Below are 17,600 nucleotides of genomic sequence, written 5' to 3' on the forward strand. Positions count from 1 at the left end.
ACAGTTGCTAGACCCCGGAGTCCGTGCCAACAAGACGGGACAGGGCTCTTGCCACCAGGCTTGGGGAGCTGGCTGAGAGGGGACCCGGGAGAGCCAAAGTCACACTCTGTCAGCCGCCAGCATGACTCACTGACTCCAAGCGTGTGTCTGACATCTGGGTGAAACACAAATGCATGCTTGTTCCACTGCCTGGAAGAGTCAGCAGAGCTGCCTCCACAGGGGACTCAGATGAGAAGAAACAGCAAGAGAGCCAAGGGATGATCCTGCCAGGAATCAGGAAAGTGGCGCCTGAGAGGAGACGGAAAACTGACAGAAACTAAGCTCTCCTTAGGTTCTCACAGATTCAGACTTTATTAGAAGAGGGGTTTCAAGTTCCCTCACAGCTCTCAGGACGGGCTGAGGTTCAAGGAAGGCTCTTTTAAATCTGGGGAATACAACAGAACAAGGCCTCACCCCATGCAAAAGTCCCTCTTGGCTTCCTGGTCTAAGCAGTCCAGACACTTTGAGTTTTTCAGGGCAGTAAAGCAAAGCTGCTTCTTGAGACTAAATTTCAACCCTGGGGTTCATAGGGACATCGCTCTAGGTAAATGGTAAAAATAGGTGAGGTCTCAGAAGGGACCCCTCTTCCTCACTCTCCTCCTGCTGCTTCTCTCCCACTTCTTGCTTCCTTCCAAAGAAATACCGAGTTCCCCTAAGGGAGTCTGCCTGCTTCGACAGAGCTCCTTGGTGCATGTATTTTCCCAGCCTCCCATGAAATACCTGTCCTGGATCTTTGTCCTTCAGGGCCTGCATCTCTGCAGTCAGAACAGAATGGATTAGCTCACTGGGCTCTGGGGTGTGCACAGGGGATTTTCAGGGGAGGACAGGGGTCCAAAAAATGTCAGGCTGAGATGTACACCCACCCCAATCACAGGCTATAAGCAGCTTTACACAAACAGGGAGCAATCAGAGGATCCCCATCTTCACATGCTACTCTACATGAAAGCAGCATTCTCTTTTAATATAAAATCAAATCGACAAAATAAAACCTGTCAAAGCTACATCATTTAAAATATGTACAATTTCAAACATAATATTACCACTTTAAGGAAAATAAAACATACTTTTCAATATGATACAAAAACATGCATCTTAAAAGTCATTGCTTTAAAAGAGAGCAACACAGATGAAATTCAGTTATAAAGTTAACTTCTTGGCAGTACTGTAGCTGGAATGAGATTTGCATCACAATCAGCTTAGTAAGGATGTATTGGTCCTCGAGGACTCATTCAACAAAAACAAAACCCAGAAAGAGATGCTTTTTCTAAAGACCACTTCAGAAGGTTTAAAACATTGCCATTTCACTTACATCTTGTAGAGCACCCATCACCAGATGATCAGTGCATAACCAAAAGAAGGAAAAAAAGGAGCTAGTGAAATTATATAGTAGGAGTGGGGGGAGTTTTATGCTAAAACAAAGACTCACAGCGAATTCTAAGAGGAGAAGGAACAAGAAGAGGCCTGACAGATTACAGGATCACTATTACGCTGAGAGAAGGTCAAATTCCCGTGCGGGGCTGGTAGTGAGGGGGGTCATGGAGAGAAATGAGGGCTCTGGGAAGACCAGGCAATAAGCTCAGAGCTCTGCCCATGGAGGACAGAGGCAGCTTCTCTAGTTGTGGAGTTAGAGCATCCGAGGAATCCCATGGCGGGGCGGACCAGGGCTTACAGAACTGGACCAGCTCCATCAGGAGAGTGAACCACTGCTTTCGGAAAGCAGTATGGAAAAACGGAAGGAGCTCAGATTACAGCTCCAGATAAGTTCAAATGCAGACTCTGTGGCTCACCTGTGTGACCTGGGGACTTTACCACCTACTTTGTAGATGTGTCTTAACAGTAAGATTTGAGATAGCAGTCACAAGCACCAGCACAGTGCCTGGTACACAGCAGTTACTTCACAAATGTTAGCGCCATCGCCCACGCTGTACTTTCCTCTGACTTCCTGGCAGGTGACATTAGGGTAGGACTGTTTTGGGTGACTGTGCAGGGCTAAAAGTTCAGAACAACTCATGGTTAGAGAGCACTCATAACTCCTAAACATGAAGGCAATTATATATATATTTATATTTATATATCTCAATATATAAAGGCATTTTTTTTATAAATAAAATACAATAAAAGGGATAACACTTAAAACAGCGTTACTAATAATATAAATAAAGCAGTCCACAATGAGATTGCCCTAAAGGTAAAGTTGTTTTCTCTTCCTAGTGGACAAATCCCATATTCAAAGTCAATCTTTAAAAGCAGTTTATGACCTAAGGCTCATGCTAATACACCTCTGTTTCCTGAATCAAAATGACTGCCTACAAACATTTACTCCCCAGTTTTCTAAAACTCCCTTTGTGACTGTATTGCCGTAACTTGACTGGCAAACACAGGGTATGTCTTTATGTTCTGTGTGCTAGGACTTTGTCCTTTGCTAGCCACAGAAGTGAGGGTCACAGCTATCCCCCTCCAAAGCTAACTGCGTCTGAGCAACATGAAGAATAAATCCAGTATACTGCAGGCATGGACGTCTGGAATGGAGAACTTGACTCTGCAGCATCCCTGATACCCGACTATGAAATTATATCCACTACATTCTACTCAAAGTGATCCTTGCATAGTGACCCAGCTCACAACGCACATTCCACTAACAGTTCTATTTATAAAGTATATAGACATATGTAAGGGGATATTGATGCATTTATATAGAAAGTCGATTAGTACAGTATTCTAGTCTATTTCACTGCAATTGTTGGGAAACTGTAAAATTTTTCCACTTGTGCTGGAATTGCTTGACTCTTAGGTAGAATCTGTTTCTTCCCCAAAGGGATGCACAATCCAGAAAAGAGCAGTGATCTATGAAGCTTGACTCAAGCTATTAAATACACTTAGAGTGTTGTTTTTTGTTTTAGATGTGGAGAAGAAAAGCCTTCCAACGGCAGCTGCAAATGTCCTTGTCACTCAGAGGCAGCAATAATTGTGATGTATGAGCTCTGCTAATCAAAGCTTTAGGTGCCTGTTACAACGATGACATTCAGAAAAAACGTCTGGAAACTTCAAACCTCCAGATTCTTTTCTGACACTCCCATCTTCCAGGTATTGCCCAAGCTGGAAATCAAAAAATATCGATTTTCAGGGGCTGTGGCACCATGACACATCCTATACTAATGGGAGAGCTTCCGCCGAGATAGTCCCCCTGGAACCTTCCCTTTTTTCTTAAAATGCAGACCTTTCTCTTCCAGTCACTACTTGAAAGTCTTATTTTGCTCTTACTCTTAGAAACAGTCAAAAAGAGCCCCATGGTGACCATGTTATAAACAAACGCAATTTTAAATTTTAGTAGGCATTCTTTTTCTCTCTGGCCTTGGCTCCCTTTCTGCCTTCTGCAATAACCCAACCAGACTTAACCACCACCATGTCCATGACACTCTTTGTGATTAGTGCCTAGAAAGCTGGACATAACTTGTGCCCATGTGCAGACAGTCTACAGGTCAACTATCACTTCTGTGGAAGGCACTCATCAAATTCACAAGACATCTGCTATTACAAACATCAGGCTATAACTGTGGTTGACTACAAATGTTCTCAGAAAGTCTGATGACATGATAGTGAAAGACAGCTTTCCATCTGAAAAGTTCCAACGGCCTGTGCAATTCTCTGAGTCAGCCAATAGGTGGGATCCTTGTAGGAGGGGCTCTTACTGTCGCTGAGGCTCTTGGACAACGTGGAATGATTCCACTGTTCTCATATGATTGAAAACTATGCCAAACCAGGTTGTTTACTACTGAGGGAGGAGGAAGAAATAGGGAGGGAAACTTTTAAGGCATAAATAATATAAAAGGGCACACATTTTAAGATACATTCATATGACATTACTACTACAAAAAATAAATAACGATTTTTCTCTGAATTGAATTAATGTCCTTCACACAGTCCATCCCCAGGCCTGTTTTGTGCAGTTACTGGCTTGAAGTGGAAACATGACGAGGCACTGCCACATCCTCAGGTTTCCTGGGATTGCTGAAGGACCCCTGAAGGGCTGTCTACAGGAATGCCAGGAGGAGACCATGGTGTCTTTTCAGTGCAGTCCTTTGAAACAGGTGGCAAAATAAGAGGATTCCAACTTAAAATTTTGTTCTCTGCTTCTGAAGGCACACAGCTGTCTCCTGAAAAACAAAGGTTTGGAAGCATTATGAAATGATAAAGGCTGATTTTTATCAAAGCAGTCTACAGTCATTACCTTGAGCAATAAAGAAAGAATCAAGAGCAAAATCAGAGCCCAGTTACATTTAGTTTGAATCTGAGGGAGACAGTAGGTTTAAAAGGTTTAAAATAAAGTTGAGCTCTCATGAACAGTTATACAATTCATCTCAGGGTTAAAGGAAACCCCTTAAAAGCCCCAAAATTACCATCTTAAAGCAAGGCTGCAACTCCAGAATCAATTCAAATGAAAAAGCTCAGGATCACAAAATGCATCCTTCTAGCAAGTCTACTTTCAGGTACAAACTGAATCAAAGCCTATTTAGATTTATTTTCCAAAATGTTCTCAGGATGAACAACCTGAGATGAATGGTGTGCATAACAGAATTTCAAAGAACTCTTTATCGAGTCAACTTTTTTTTAAGTATCCAATACCCCCCGACCCAATATCTAAGAAATACGTGAGTTGATCACAGAGAGAACATTCTGAAAGCATCACCTTTCCTGATACAGTTCTTAGTTAACTGAAGACTATCTAGAAACTTAAGATTTATAATGTCTTGCTGTACCTCTGTTGAACTCTGCTGCAACTTCCACACAATCAGAGTTGGTCTCATTTCTTTTGTCCTGACAGCAAATGTGCTGAGCAGGTCTTCGTGCCTTGTCATCTTTGATGCCCTCCTCAGGTGACTGACCACAGTCGGGGACTGTGGAAGCCAGACATACAGGCATCTTCATGTGAATGAGGGGCTTCATTTCCAAACCATCCTGAGGATAAGGTGCTACCACTGGGACCACAGGAAGGGGGCTGCTGCCCAAAGTGCTGCTGGTTTTGGTGAAACACCTACAAAGGGTAAACCAAAAGAAATAGAATTGTATCTAGAGGGATCAATAATTAAAAGTCACTCATTTTGAAATATCGTTTGGTATTTTGTATTCACAGATTCTTAAGAAATAACTAAATAAATAACTAAATAAATAACTAAATGATTCACTATGATTTGAAATATCAAAAATTAGAGTTAAAGTGAAATACAACAGGAGAATGCATCAAAAAGCAAACCAATTAAGAATGGAACTGTATATGATGACCTATCCCATGTTTCCTTTGCCTTAGTCCGCTGTCAGAAGTTGTCTTCATAATTAAATAGCTCCAGAATATAGCACACAGAAGGAAAAGGCCATCCGCGCTGGAAGGAATGAAAGAAAAAAAGAGGAAGAGGACAGAAAGCTAAGAAACTTATGGCCACATGAGAGAAATGACCTTATGAAAGCCAACAAAAACACACTGTTTTGAAATCAGATATGTTCCCTCTCACTCTTGGAGAAAACGCTACAAGAACTAGACACTCAAAATCCAGGTTTTATTTTTCAATTTTTTTTCTTTGCAGAATTAATTGCTAGAATTTATTAGTACTGAGCATTCACTTCAATTCTGCCCTACTTTTATTTCTTGCCTTCATCCAAGATATGTGTTTTCTCTAATTTTTTTCCTTCCTGTTCTTCAGATTGGATCATTTCTATTGATCTTCCAGTTCATTGACTCTTGCTTCTGTTTTCTCCAATCTGATTTTAAGCCCAATCAGTAAATTTTCCATTCCAGTTATTTATACTTTTCAGCTTTGGAATTTCCATTTGATCTTTTTAATTGTTTCTATTTCTCAGATGAAATTCCCCATGTGAATTCATTGTGTGTATATCTTCAAGTCCTTGAGCATATTTGTAACAGCTGCTTTAAAGTCATTGTCTACTCGTTGTGATATCTGGATCATCTCAGAGTCTGTTTCTACTGACTATTTTTTTCCCTTGAGTAAGTATCACATTTTCCTATTTCTTTACATGTATGGTAATTTTTTTTTACTGGATTTTTCCCTCTGATTTTCTGGTTGTTCTGTTGGCCTCAAACTCCATCCTTCAACACCTTCAGTTTGTGTTCTTGACCCAAGATTGGAGAATGCCCTCAGGCAAAAACCCATAAACAAATGTCACCCATTGTCTTTCAAGGTTAGATTTATTCAGTTTCTGCCTGTTTCTGGTTACTCTACAATACTTTCAGATTGTCCAATTTCATCATTATTTCCTGTGGATGATCAAGCTAGTCCATCATTAACAGAAACTGGAATCTAAGAAGTATTTATATATAAAATAAAAATATTTTTTATTTATAAAATTAGGAGTGAGAAAAGTCTGGAGAAGACATTTCATTTGGCTTTGATCTGGGTTTGTTAGGTAGGAAACACACAGGACTGACCAGTAGTATGATGGAGCTAGGCATGTTAGGGAATAAAGATAAGAATTCTTTGGACTTCCATCCTTTTAACATGGGATGGTATGTTTCTGGAGCGTAAGAATATCAGTAAAAGGAAGTCCATGCAACTGTTACCAGCATTTCTGTTGGTTCAAGTTATTAGAAATACCAAATCCTAAGCATGAAGACTCGGAACCTGAAAGAGAATAAGACATCTGTCAGGAAACCAAATCCTTAATTTAAATAAGTCCAACTTTAATTTCAAATAGAGAAATATATTCACTATACACTTAGTAGAATTCAGATACCAGTCACCTGGCATGAAAGCAAAGTATGTCTGTCAGGTATTCATCTGCACAGAATAATTTGACTACAGCATTATCTAATATGACTGTAATTTTAACTTTTAATAATACAGGAAAGATACATACCTGATTGAAAGAAAATCTGTGTCCCCATGCAAGTGTTAAGGCAGTCAAACGTGGAGGGAGCACTGGTGTGGAAGAAAGTTTGTTGGAGTCAGAATCAAAGCCCTGCGCTGGACAGATCACGACTCCAGGAGAGCGTGGCATTCCTTATTGGTCTGCTGTACATTTTATTCAACTCTGAACTTAAAATTTCTTTCCGGGGCGCTGACAAGGGTGAACACGAATCTCTTGACATCCATTTAGAAATGTCCATGTTATCAGTCTCTTTTTTCATTAGTCTCTTCCACTGTCTCAATACCCAGGGAACCTGAAAATCCCCCTGAATATATTCAATTCATGAGAATCCACAGACTCTAAACAGGGTAACTCACCCAAAATGTGGGGCAAGTCCAGGGGAAAAATCTTCTTGTTTTTTTTTTTTTTTTTTTTTGGCCGTGCCGCATGGCTTACAGGATTTTAGTTCCCCGACCAGGGATTGAAGCCGGGGCCACGGCAGTGAAAGCGCTGAGTCCTAACCACTGGAGTGCCAGGGAACTCCTGGAAAAATCTTTTTGCATTCAAACGACTACTAATGAGAATTTAATAGATATGATATATCTATAAATAACGTTACTTAGAAGAACCCTTTATTCTAAAACCATTTGCTGATACTTTCTAAATGTCAGACACTGTGGTAGACACTGAAAGTATAAAGATAAATACAACAGGTTCCAGCTCTCAGTCTAGCAGAGGAGAAAAAGTAAACAAATGGTTACAATATAATGTAGTAAGTGTAATATAAGAAGGTATAAAAGACACTGGGAGCACTCAACTTTGAGATGGGTTATAGATGTATATAGCTGATGAGAACAGGGTACTTCCCACATTCCAGCTAGAGACCAGTGTGTATTCTTCCATGCTATTTCAGACTCAAGTGTCTTATAATTGAGGAAATTACATTAGATGGCAATTGTGGATTTAGAGAGTAAGAAGGATTCTGATTTCAAAAAACCATAAATATCTCTGGTCAGGGGAATCTATATGGCTACCATGATTCGCTGGAAATCATTCTTAAAAATTAAGTTCCTGGCTTCTGGCTATGGCTGATTAGTTTATATCAGAACAACTCTCCTGCCAAGAACAACTTGGCAACTAAAAAAGATGGAGAAATTTTAGTTTAAATCTGTCAAAATCATCAGAGAGCTACTCTAGCACTTAAGTGGCTGAGATTCCAGAAAGAAGGTAAATGTGAGTTTCAGCACCATTTTTCCTCATGAGGCATCTGCCCAGTTCAGTGCAGGATGAAACACTAAGACGTCAAGCAGGAAGTGGCTAAGGAGCTGAGCAGAACTTCTGGCAGTTTCCTGGGGCTGGGAAGACAGAAATTGGAGTTCAGAGCCTACCAAAGAGAAAAGGCCCAGTAAACACTCGAGGCTTTTCATTGGGACTCTTGAAGGGTTACATTGTAAAAATAACAGTGAAGCAGGAATAGACAAGGCTTTTAAAAAGACTGAAATTCAGCATTAAATCAGCTCAATCACTAATTGGGTTAAAATGATCTGCCCCTTGCCTAACTGCCTGCCAAAAGCAAAAGTAAATCCTTTCTGGGGCAAGAAAACATCTTCCAGAGCCTCTATGAGTTTTTATATGCAATGTCCAGAATTCAATAAAAAGTTACCTGGCATTTCTGGAGACAGAAACAAGAGAAAACTAAGTGATGCAGATATTGAGTTAGGAGACAAAGATTTTAAAAGAACTGGATGAACATATTCAAGAAAACAGGTGACAAGATGGAGAATTTTAACAGAGACTTAGAATCTAATAATAATTATTATTTGGAATTTCTAAACTAAAAAGTAGAATACCTAAACGAAGAACTCAATTCATGGAGTTAAGACCAAACTGAACACAGATGACTAGAGGTTTACTGAACATGAAGCGTGTCTCTGCACAGTCTTCAGACTGAAGCACAGACACAAAAGGATGGAAAATATAGAAAGAAGCTTAAGAGGCATACGAGGCATAGAAAAAAGCTCAAAAATATATGCAGGCACACCTCATTTTATTATGCTTCACTTTATTACACTTCGCAGATAACGCGTTTTATACAAACTGAAGGTTTGTGGCAACCCTGCGTCAAGCAAGTTGATCAGCGCCATTTTTCCAACAGCGTTTGCTCCCTTCTGTCTCTGTGATACATTTTGGTTAACTCTCGAAATATTTCAAACTTTTTCATTATTATTATATTTGTTATGGTGATCTGTGATCAGTGACCTTTGACTGTAGTTGTTTTGAGGTGCCACAAACACTGTTGTCTTATTTTAAGAAATTGCCACAGTCATTCCAGCCTTCAGCAACCATCACCCTGATCAGTCAACAGCCATCAACATCGAGGCAAGACCCTCCACCAGTGAAACGCTTATGACTCACTGAAGGCTCAGATGATGGTGAGCATTTTTTTAAGCAATAAAGTATTTTTAAATTAAGGTATGTACATTTTTTTGGACATAAGCAAAAAATTCATGTGACTCACTTTATTGCAATATTCAATTTATTGCAGTGGTCTGGAACCAAACCCTCGATATCTCCAAGGTATGCCTGTAAAGTTGGAATCTCTCTGAAGGACAGAAAAGAGAGAATGGGATAAAAGCTATATCTGGAGAGATAAAGGCTAAGAATTTTCTAAAACTGATGAAAGTTCAAGCCACAGATTTAAGAAGTTCTATGAACCCTGAGCAGAATAAATACAAAGAAAATTATACTTTCAAATGTGAATAATTAAACTGCTGGAAGCAAAAATACAAAGTGAAAATCATAAAAGCAGCCAGAAGAAAAAGACATTATCACCTTGAAAGGGAAAAACAGCTGTATAGATGATTCTTCAACAGAAACAATAGAAGCAACAAAATAATGGAATGACATTGTTAAAGCACAAAAAGAAAGTAACTGCCAACCTAGAATTTAATGAACAGTAATAAATACCCTTTGAAAAGGAAAATGAATTGAAGACATTTCCAGACAAAAAACCTGGGAGAATATGTAACCCTCAGACCTGTACTACAAGAAATACTATAGGGAATTCTTCAAGTTGAGGGAAAATGAGTACCAGCAGACAACAGGAAGAAATACAGAAAAATCTACAAACAATAAACGAGGGAGAGGGTGTGGAGAAAAGGGAACCCTCCTACACTGTTGGTGGGAATGTAAATTGGTGCAGCCACTGTGGAGAACAGTATGGAGGTTCCTTAAAAAACCAAAAATAGAGCTACCATATGATCCAGCAATCCCACTCCTGGCCATATACCTGGAGAAAACCATAATTCAAAAAGACACATGCACCTCAGTGTTTACTGCAGCACTACGTACAATTTTCAGGACATGGAAGCAACCTAAATGTCCATCGACAGATGAATGGATACAGAAGATGTGGTACATATATACAATGGAATATTACTCAGCCATAAAAGAAGAATGAAATAATGCCATTTGTAGTGACATAGATGGACCTAGAGATCATCATATTGAGTGAAGTAAGTCAGACAGAGAAAGACAAATATCATATGACATTGCTTATATATGGAATCTAAAAAAATGGTACAAATGAACTTATTTACAAAACAGAAATAGAGTCACAGATGTAGAAGACAAACTTATGGTTACCAAGGGGGGAAGGGGTTTGGGATAAATTGGGAGATTGGGACTGAAATATATACACTACACTATATAAAATAGATAATTAATAAGAACCTACTGTATAGCACGGGGAACTCTACTCAATACTCTGTTATGACCTGTATGAGAAAAGAATCTAAAAAAGAGTGGTTATATGTACATGTATAACTGATTCACTTTGCTGTACACCTGAAACTAATACAACATTGTAAATCAACTATACTCCAATAAAAACTGGTTAAAAAAAAAAAAGAAGGGATGAATAGCAACAAAGGTAATGTTGGGAATTGTGACTAAATATCGACTGCAAAAAACAGTAACTGTATTGTCTTAAAGGATTTTAAATATTTATAGAATTAAACCACACGACAAAAATAACAAAACACTGGGGAAGGAACTGGAGTTAAAATGTTCTAAAGTATTTTATTGTCTAGGAAGTAATAAAAGTACTAATGCATGTTAGACTCTAATTAAGATCATAATGTCCAGCACCAAGCACACAGTAAATGGCACATCGTATGATCTCAAAAATGGTGACTAAATAAATAATAAACATTAGAACATCAGACTTTTTAAATAACCTTTTCTGTAAGCAAGTAAATTTATTATCAAGGAGCAACAATTAAACTAATTGGTCAAGATACCTTATAACAGACCATACCTAAAACTAAGATAATACACGTAGATTAAAGTGAGAATGAACCACGGGACTTCCCTGGCGGTCCAATGGTTAAGACTTCATGCTTCCACTGCAGGGGACACAGGTTCGATCCCTGGTCAGGGAACTAAGATCCTGCATGCCGCTCGGCACGGCCAAAAAAATAAAGTGAGAATGAACCACACACTTACCCCTTAAGATTTTTGTACAATAGTAGTTATCTCTGTCCTTGTTCAATACTAGCTCTGTTGTTCGGTTTTTCTTCTACCTCTTGGCTTCAAAGTTCTCTGACTTAAAATTCAGTCTTCTGGAGGACGGGCAATGCCTGTCCTAGGTGGCAGAGAAAGCTCTTAGTGAGACAATGGAGCACAGTCAGGCACTTAATGAAATCCCCAATCATGATGTAAAACAAACTAAGTGAGCTTCTGGCTTGATGATGCTCCATTTCTCTGCAGGAATCTGGAAGTAATACAAAGGTGCTAGAAACCTGAAAGACAAAAGAGGATCAGGTCAGAAAGAGAAGTTTTCATTTAAAGAAGTAAAGTTAAGGTGTAGGAAAAAAATATACTTGCCAGAATTTGAAACACCAGGGCAGTTCCCTAAACACAAGATATTATAAGTTAATAATTGGCTTATATAGATCTAATATGAATTTAATTTCATAATGCTGACATAAAATAATGAAGACTCACCAGATAAGATGCCTTAAATTCTTCTGTTGTTTTGTTCCTTTTAGTTTCTTTTCTGTCCTTCTCATTTCTTTAATTTAAAGCAAAGGACAAGATTTTTAAAGGAAATCTAAGGGCAGTCTTACAGTTTGAGTGTAGAGCACTTTCGTGAGAAAGAAGGTGAACTACATGGATGGGACAGGACCGAGGGATGGTCAGGACAGAAGAGCCAGGGCCAACTACAATGGATGGTAATTAAAGAGCTGATACTGTCACCTGGCTTTATGTGCTGGGACTTAACAAGCAGAATATACATATGTTTTAAAAGAAATTACAGATATTTAGCAAGAGAAAAGTGCAATTTCCTATTACATATTCTTTAGCAGCTATTTTTCAGGTAAATGATACAGAAAATCACAGCAGTGCATACTTTTATTCCGAACTGTGACTCTCAATTAACAGGGTGGTGCTGGTAGTAACATCGTCATTTGAGTTAGACTGTTAACGTGATTATAACCCAAATTTCAACATGATAAACCAAACTGATCTAAAATTTTCTAGTACGCCGAACCCTAACTCACAATCGTCGGTAATTAACCACATAGATAACCAAATATAAAAAATTCAGTCACCTTACTTTTAGTTCATTTCTGGATGTCTACATGTGTTGACATAAAAATGGCTTCAACTTGGGGGCTACATGCTAAGATATAAGCACAGAGGACATAGTCGATAAAAAAGGAATATAATACCTGTTCTGAATATAATTAGGCATATAACATGTGAAACAATTCTTTTACTGATAACGCTTTAATTAAAATTTCTTTTTTTAAAAAAAACTGTGGCTTTATTTATTTATTTATTTTTGCCTTGCTGCGTGGCATGCGGGATCTTAATTCCCTGACCAGGGATCGAACCCATGCCCCCTGCAGTGGAAGCACAGAGTCTTAACCACTGGACTGCCAGGGAAGTCCCTAAAGTTTCTAAAGCAATCAGATAATCACAAAAATAATACCTGTATATACGTAAATGTAAGAGACCCAAATCTATAACAAGTGAGAGAGAAAAGGGCAAATGTCTGTGTCTGCAAATGTATCACATTCATTAAGATGCTTTTATAATGCACATCTTACAGTTTACATGATACAAAGAGCTTGTAATTTTATTATCTTAGACTTCTCAAACAATCTTTCAACTGCAGTTATTATTGGCTTAATGTGGGGTGAAAGTTTTCACTGAGTTGTCTCTGGCTCAATGAAACGACTTTTCCTAATTTTAAAACATTGAGTAAATAGAACTCTGTGCATCTTGCCACATACAGAAATCTGTGCTGTTTTGCAAGAATTCAGGTAGTCTGGGACCTGTTAGTTTATTACTAAGACATCTTTTAGTAAACAGGAGAGGCCTGTCTGACCAAGCTGTAAGATAGGAGAATGACTATTATAGAGTCATAAAAATAAAATATTCTTTCACCAACAATCTGAATAGCACAGACTAGGAAATAAGAAATTGGAATAGCAGCATAGAATTGTTCTTGAAAGAATACATTGCTTTAGTATTTGACTAAACATATTTTGGACATTCCAGTAAAACTACATAGCACCTCCAAAATATTTTGCAGAGAAGTATCCCATTTCTGATTACACAGCTGAATATTTGTTAGGCATGATTATGTGCAGAATAACTCTGATTAGATAATTATATACATTTTGCCTTAAGTTTCCTCTTTTGATTATCCCTGGAGGGCAGGGACTAACTACCCATGAACCTCTTGAATGTGTGATACTTATTTTCATGAACGTGCTTCATGAACATCTCCTGAAACGGTTTCATCTTGGTGGTGGTTTGTTTTAATATTCAGCTCACCCCTGCTGTTTCCTCTTGCCCCTGTGTCTGTCATTTTGCTGACTTAGCCCTTATTTTGGGGAAGTCATCAGTAACTGTGCAACAGAACCCTGATGACATTCCTCCAGGGCCCATAAAGTTTCTCCATTCTCACCGTACACTCTCTGTTGGATGCTGCAGTGACCCAAGCCTTGCAGTGGGAATTTCCTTTTGGGAATTAGTTTCTTGGTGACTGTCACCCAACAACATGTTGGGTGACTATAAATGACTGAGTGTATTACTGAACATGACAAGTTCACACACACACACACACACACACACACACACACACACACAAAATCCTACAAATAAAAGACCAAAAGTACTAGTCTAACCACGTGACTCCCTGACAACAGGATTGGGTCTCCACATCAAAAGTAGGAGATATGTAACTCAAAAGGAAGGTACTGATCAATTAAATAAATCAGACATAGTTCTTTCAATATTTTTCTTAGGGAATCAGGCTGATTACCATAGATGGAAGAGAATCCAAATCTTAGGCTTTGTCGTGTTTCCTTCCTTTGGTTTTATGGCTAGTTCTGAAGTAGCTGAGTAGACAGGGATAGATGGTTTAGTCATAACAAATTAACCTGCTGCAGGGAAGAGTCTAGGTGTCCTGGATAAGCAGTTGTTTTCATACTTAACAAACCAACTGGGTAGACCAAACTCTAGGTCTGAAAGAACTACTACTATAATGAAATGTTTTCATATTCATCTCTAGACACTATTTTTACTTGAGTATATCTGACAGCAGTGGAAAGTTTCAAGTTGGCGAAAGAGCACCCCCAAACCCAACAATACAAAGACTTTTAAGGTGATCATTATGTAAAAACTCGGAAGTCATTTATAATATCTATGTGTTCTAAAGCACTATTCCGAATAGCTTTATTTCTCCTCTTGACCAACAGCCAGGTATAGATAGTACTTTTTTTCCCAGATGGATTATATACATTTTTCCAAGCTGATTTTTACTTGGCTACTTCCTGCCCATTTCCAATCTCTCTAGGACCCTTAAAGTTAGTTTTTTTGTTCCCTCCTGATGGGACCTCTCAGTTTGTTCATCTGTGAATTTCATCAGTGTCCTCTCTACTCTCTTACAAATTATCAAGACTGATGGTAAACAGACCAGATTTAATGTCAATCCCTTCCCATTAAACTAGCCAAGCAACTGACAAACCCCATTTGATTACATATCCAGAACTGCACTACTGCTTTTTGAATTGAGGAGAGGAGGTGGGTAGAAAGCTATTGATTTATTTGATTAAAATCTGTTTAACTCTTGCAGTGCCCAAATTGCACAAGACTCTCAGTTGAGTCTTTTGTGTAGGGGGCTAGCTCCCTGAAAAGCCTCATTAAATATGCTTCTTTCCAGCTGTTCAGAGGGAGCTATTACATGCTACTCTCAAACCTGAGAAGCTCACATGGATTGAGCCCAGTGAGGCAGGCAGTCTTCTACAAATGCCACAAGAGCCCTAGAAGCAAATAAAACTCCACAGATTGCTGGAGTGCACATGCCCCTCTTATCTGTTGTCAAATCTGCATGTCAATATGCCAGTTTAGACAAGAAAAGCAAACTTTTCTATGACTAAAATAGAAGGATGATAAAAGGGACCTAAGGTTGGCAATGAAAAAAAAAAAATCTGCATGTCAATGTGCCAGTTTAGACAAGAAAAGCAAACTTTTCTATGACTAAAATAGAAGGATGGTAAAAGGGACCTAAGGTTGGCAATGAAAAAAAAAAATCTGCATGTCAATGTGCCAGTTTAGACAAGAAAAGCAAACTTTTCTATGACTAAAATAGAAGGATGGTAAAAGGGACCTAAGGTTGGCAATGAAAAAAAAAAAATCTGCATGTCAATGTGCCAGTTTAGACAAGAAAAGCAAACTTTTCTATGACTAAAATAGAAGAATGATAAAAGTCGCCTCAGGTTGGAAATGACTTGCTTCTTAAAAGACCACTCTAAGAAATACATTCAAGTTTAAACCTAAGAAGGCAGAAAAAAACAAACTGGGGTGGCAGGACACAGTGCAGGCAAGATTCCACGTGGAAAGGCCTTCGTCAGTTCTCAGGCACCTGTAGACTAAGACAGCTGCCCTGGGTCAAGGTGAGTTTGATGAGGCACCCCTGGGGTCTAAGGGGATGATTCCCAGGTGTGTGAGGGGTAGACAGGTATAAGCTCTTTCCTGCAGTGTTTCCTCGTTCAGTGACGGCATCCAATTACCTGGACACCATCCTTGACACCTCCCCCTCTGCTGCCTCCTCACACAATTACTCATGTCTTTTTTAAAAACTGCACCTCCTAAATCTCTCCAACCCACATACTTCTCTCTGTATCTACTGTAGCTATCTTACTGCACTATTTCTCGTCTGGACTACTGCCACAGCCATCCAACTGGTCCCCTGTATCCCTTCCTGTGCCATCCAATGGATTCTCCAAACACTATCCTCTGGAGTGCTCTATCACAGTGTTCATTTACTTAAAATCTTTCACTGACTCGCCATGGCTCCGTACCATCTGATTTCACTCATCTTCTACCTCTGACCCTTTTGCTTACTAGGTTCCTGCCACATTAGCCTTCTTTAAGTTCTGTGAGGATTCCGGCATTCTACTTTAAAGATTTTGCATAAATGGTACCTTGCCTTTGCCTGGAAAGCTTTAAACCTATCCCCATTCTCTCTTACCTAGTTTTACAAATTCTTCAGAGCTAAATGTCACTTGCTTAGGGAAGTCTTTCCTTTCTACTACATTCTTTACTTTGTCTTTAAAGCATCCAGTTTTAATTATATATTCATTTTTATGATTATTATGTCATTTTTTAAAAAGATATGTCTCCCCATCAAACTCTAAGCTCAGTGAAGGCAGGGACAATGCCTGTTTTGCTCACAACTGTAGCCTCAGGACCTATCTTGGTGCTTGGCCCACTGTAGACCTTCAACAAATGTCCAGTGAATGAATAAATGAATGAATGAATCCTCTTTCCCTTTCACTCTCCTGATTTTCACACCCCTTTCCTCATCTCTTTGAAGATATATCAAGGCAATAAGCAAAAAATAATAAAAGAGAGGATTATAAAACAGATGTCTAATCACTTTAAATACTTAAGAAATAGGGACTTCCCTGGTCGTGTAGTGGTTAAGACTTCGCCTTCCAATGCCGGGGGTGTGGGTTCAATCCCTGGTCGGGGAGCTAAGATCCCACATGCCTCAGGGCCAAAAAAAACCAAAACATAAAACAGAAGCAATATTGTAACAAATTCAATAAAGACTTAAAAATGGTCCACATCAAAAAGCTTAAAAAAAAAAAACAACTTAAGAAATAAAGCAAACAAATACCTTAAATAAATATATAAAAATAATCAAACTGCCAAGGTTATTGTCTCCATTGGTGATCCCACCTATTCTTAAATTCTATCACTTTGATACAAATGACTCTGAAATATACAGATCATTGTCCCAATCTAACCCCTGAACCCAAGACCAGCATTTTCCTGTCTCCTTGACTTAGATACCCAACTGGCAGTTGAAACTCTAAAAGCCCCAAACCAAATTCATCACCTTTCCTCCATATATCACTTTATTAAGTTTCTTATTTCTATGGCTATCACCATGGCAACTACCAGGTCATTCGTGTTTGAAACTTTCTATTCATTTGAACCTCCCATTTTTTCCCAGATCCCAATCAGTCAATGGCTAAGTCCTAAAGATTCCAGCTCTAGAATCTCACTTTTCTCTTCCTTTCCACCCCCATTCCTTGCGTGAAGCTAAGGCCTTCATTACACAAGTAGTCACACTGGTCTCCTCCCTCCAATCCTACCAGTGTACTGACTACTACTAT

The 17,600-nt window shown here is 38.9% G+C and overlaps 1 protein-coding gene across 11 annotated transcripts in view; it reads right to left on the reverse strand.

Annotated features, from left to right (window-relative positions):
* Positions 1-327: 327 nt before the first annotated feature.
* Positions 328-17,600, reverse strand: part of CDON (cell adhesion associated, oncogene regulated) — a 103,350-nt gene continuing 86,077 nt past the window's right edge. For 7 of the 11 annotated variants that reach the window (XM_082340996.1, XM_082340988.1, XM_082340991.1 and 4 more), the window contains 2 exons: positions 4,797-5,071; positions 328-4,193 (listed from right to left, as the gene is read on the reverse strand). In XM_082340996.1, the coding sequence (XP_082197122.1) occupies positions 4,030-4,193; positions 4,797-5,071 (439 nt within the window). In that variant the 3' untranslated portion in view covers positions 328-4,029. Of the gene's footprint in view, positions 4,194-4,796; positions 5,072-6,706; positions 8,253-9,415; positions 9,500-11,403; positions 11,700-11,784; positions 11,812-11,904; positions 11,972-17,600 lie in introns of those variants that run through there. The other 4 variants (XM_082340997.1, XM_082340998.1, XM_082340989.1 and 1 more) reach the window with 4 other exon arrangements.

This window comes from Balaenoptera borealis (assembly GCF_965194805.1).
Source record: "Balaenoptera borealis genome assembly, chromosome: 11".
Classification (NCBI taxonomy): Eukaryota; Metazoa; Chordata; class Mammalia; order Artiodactyla; family Balaenopteridae; genus Balaenoptera; species Balaenoptera borealis.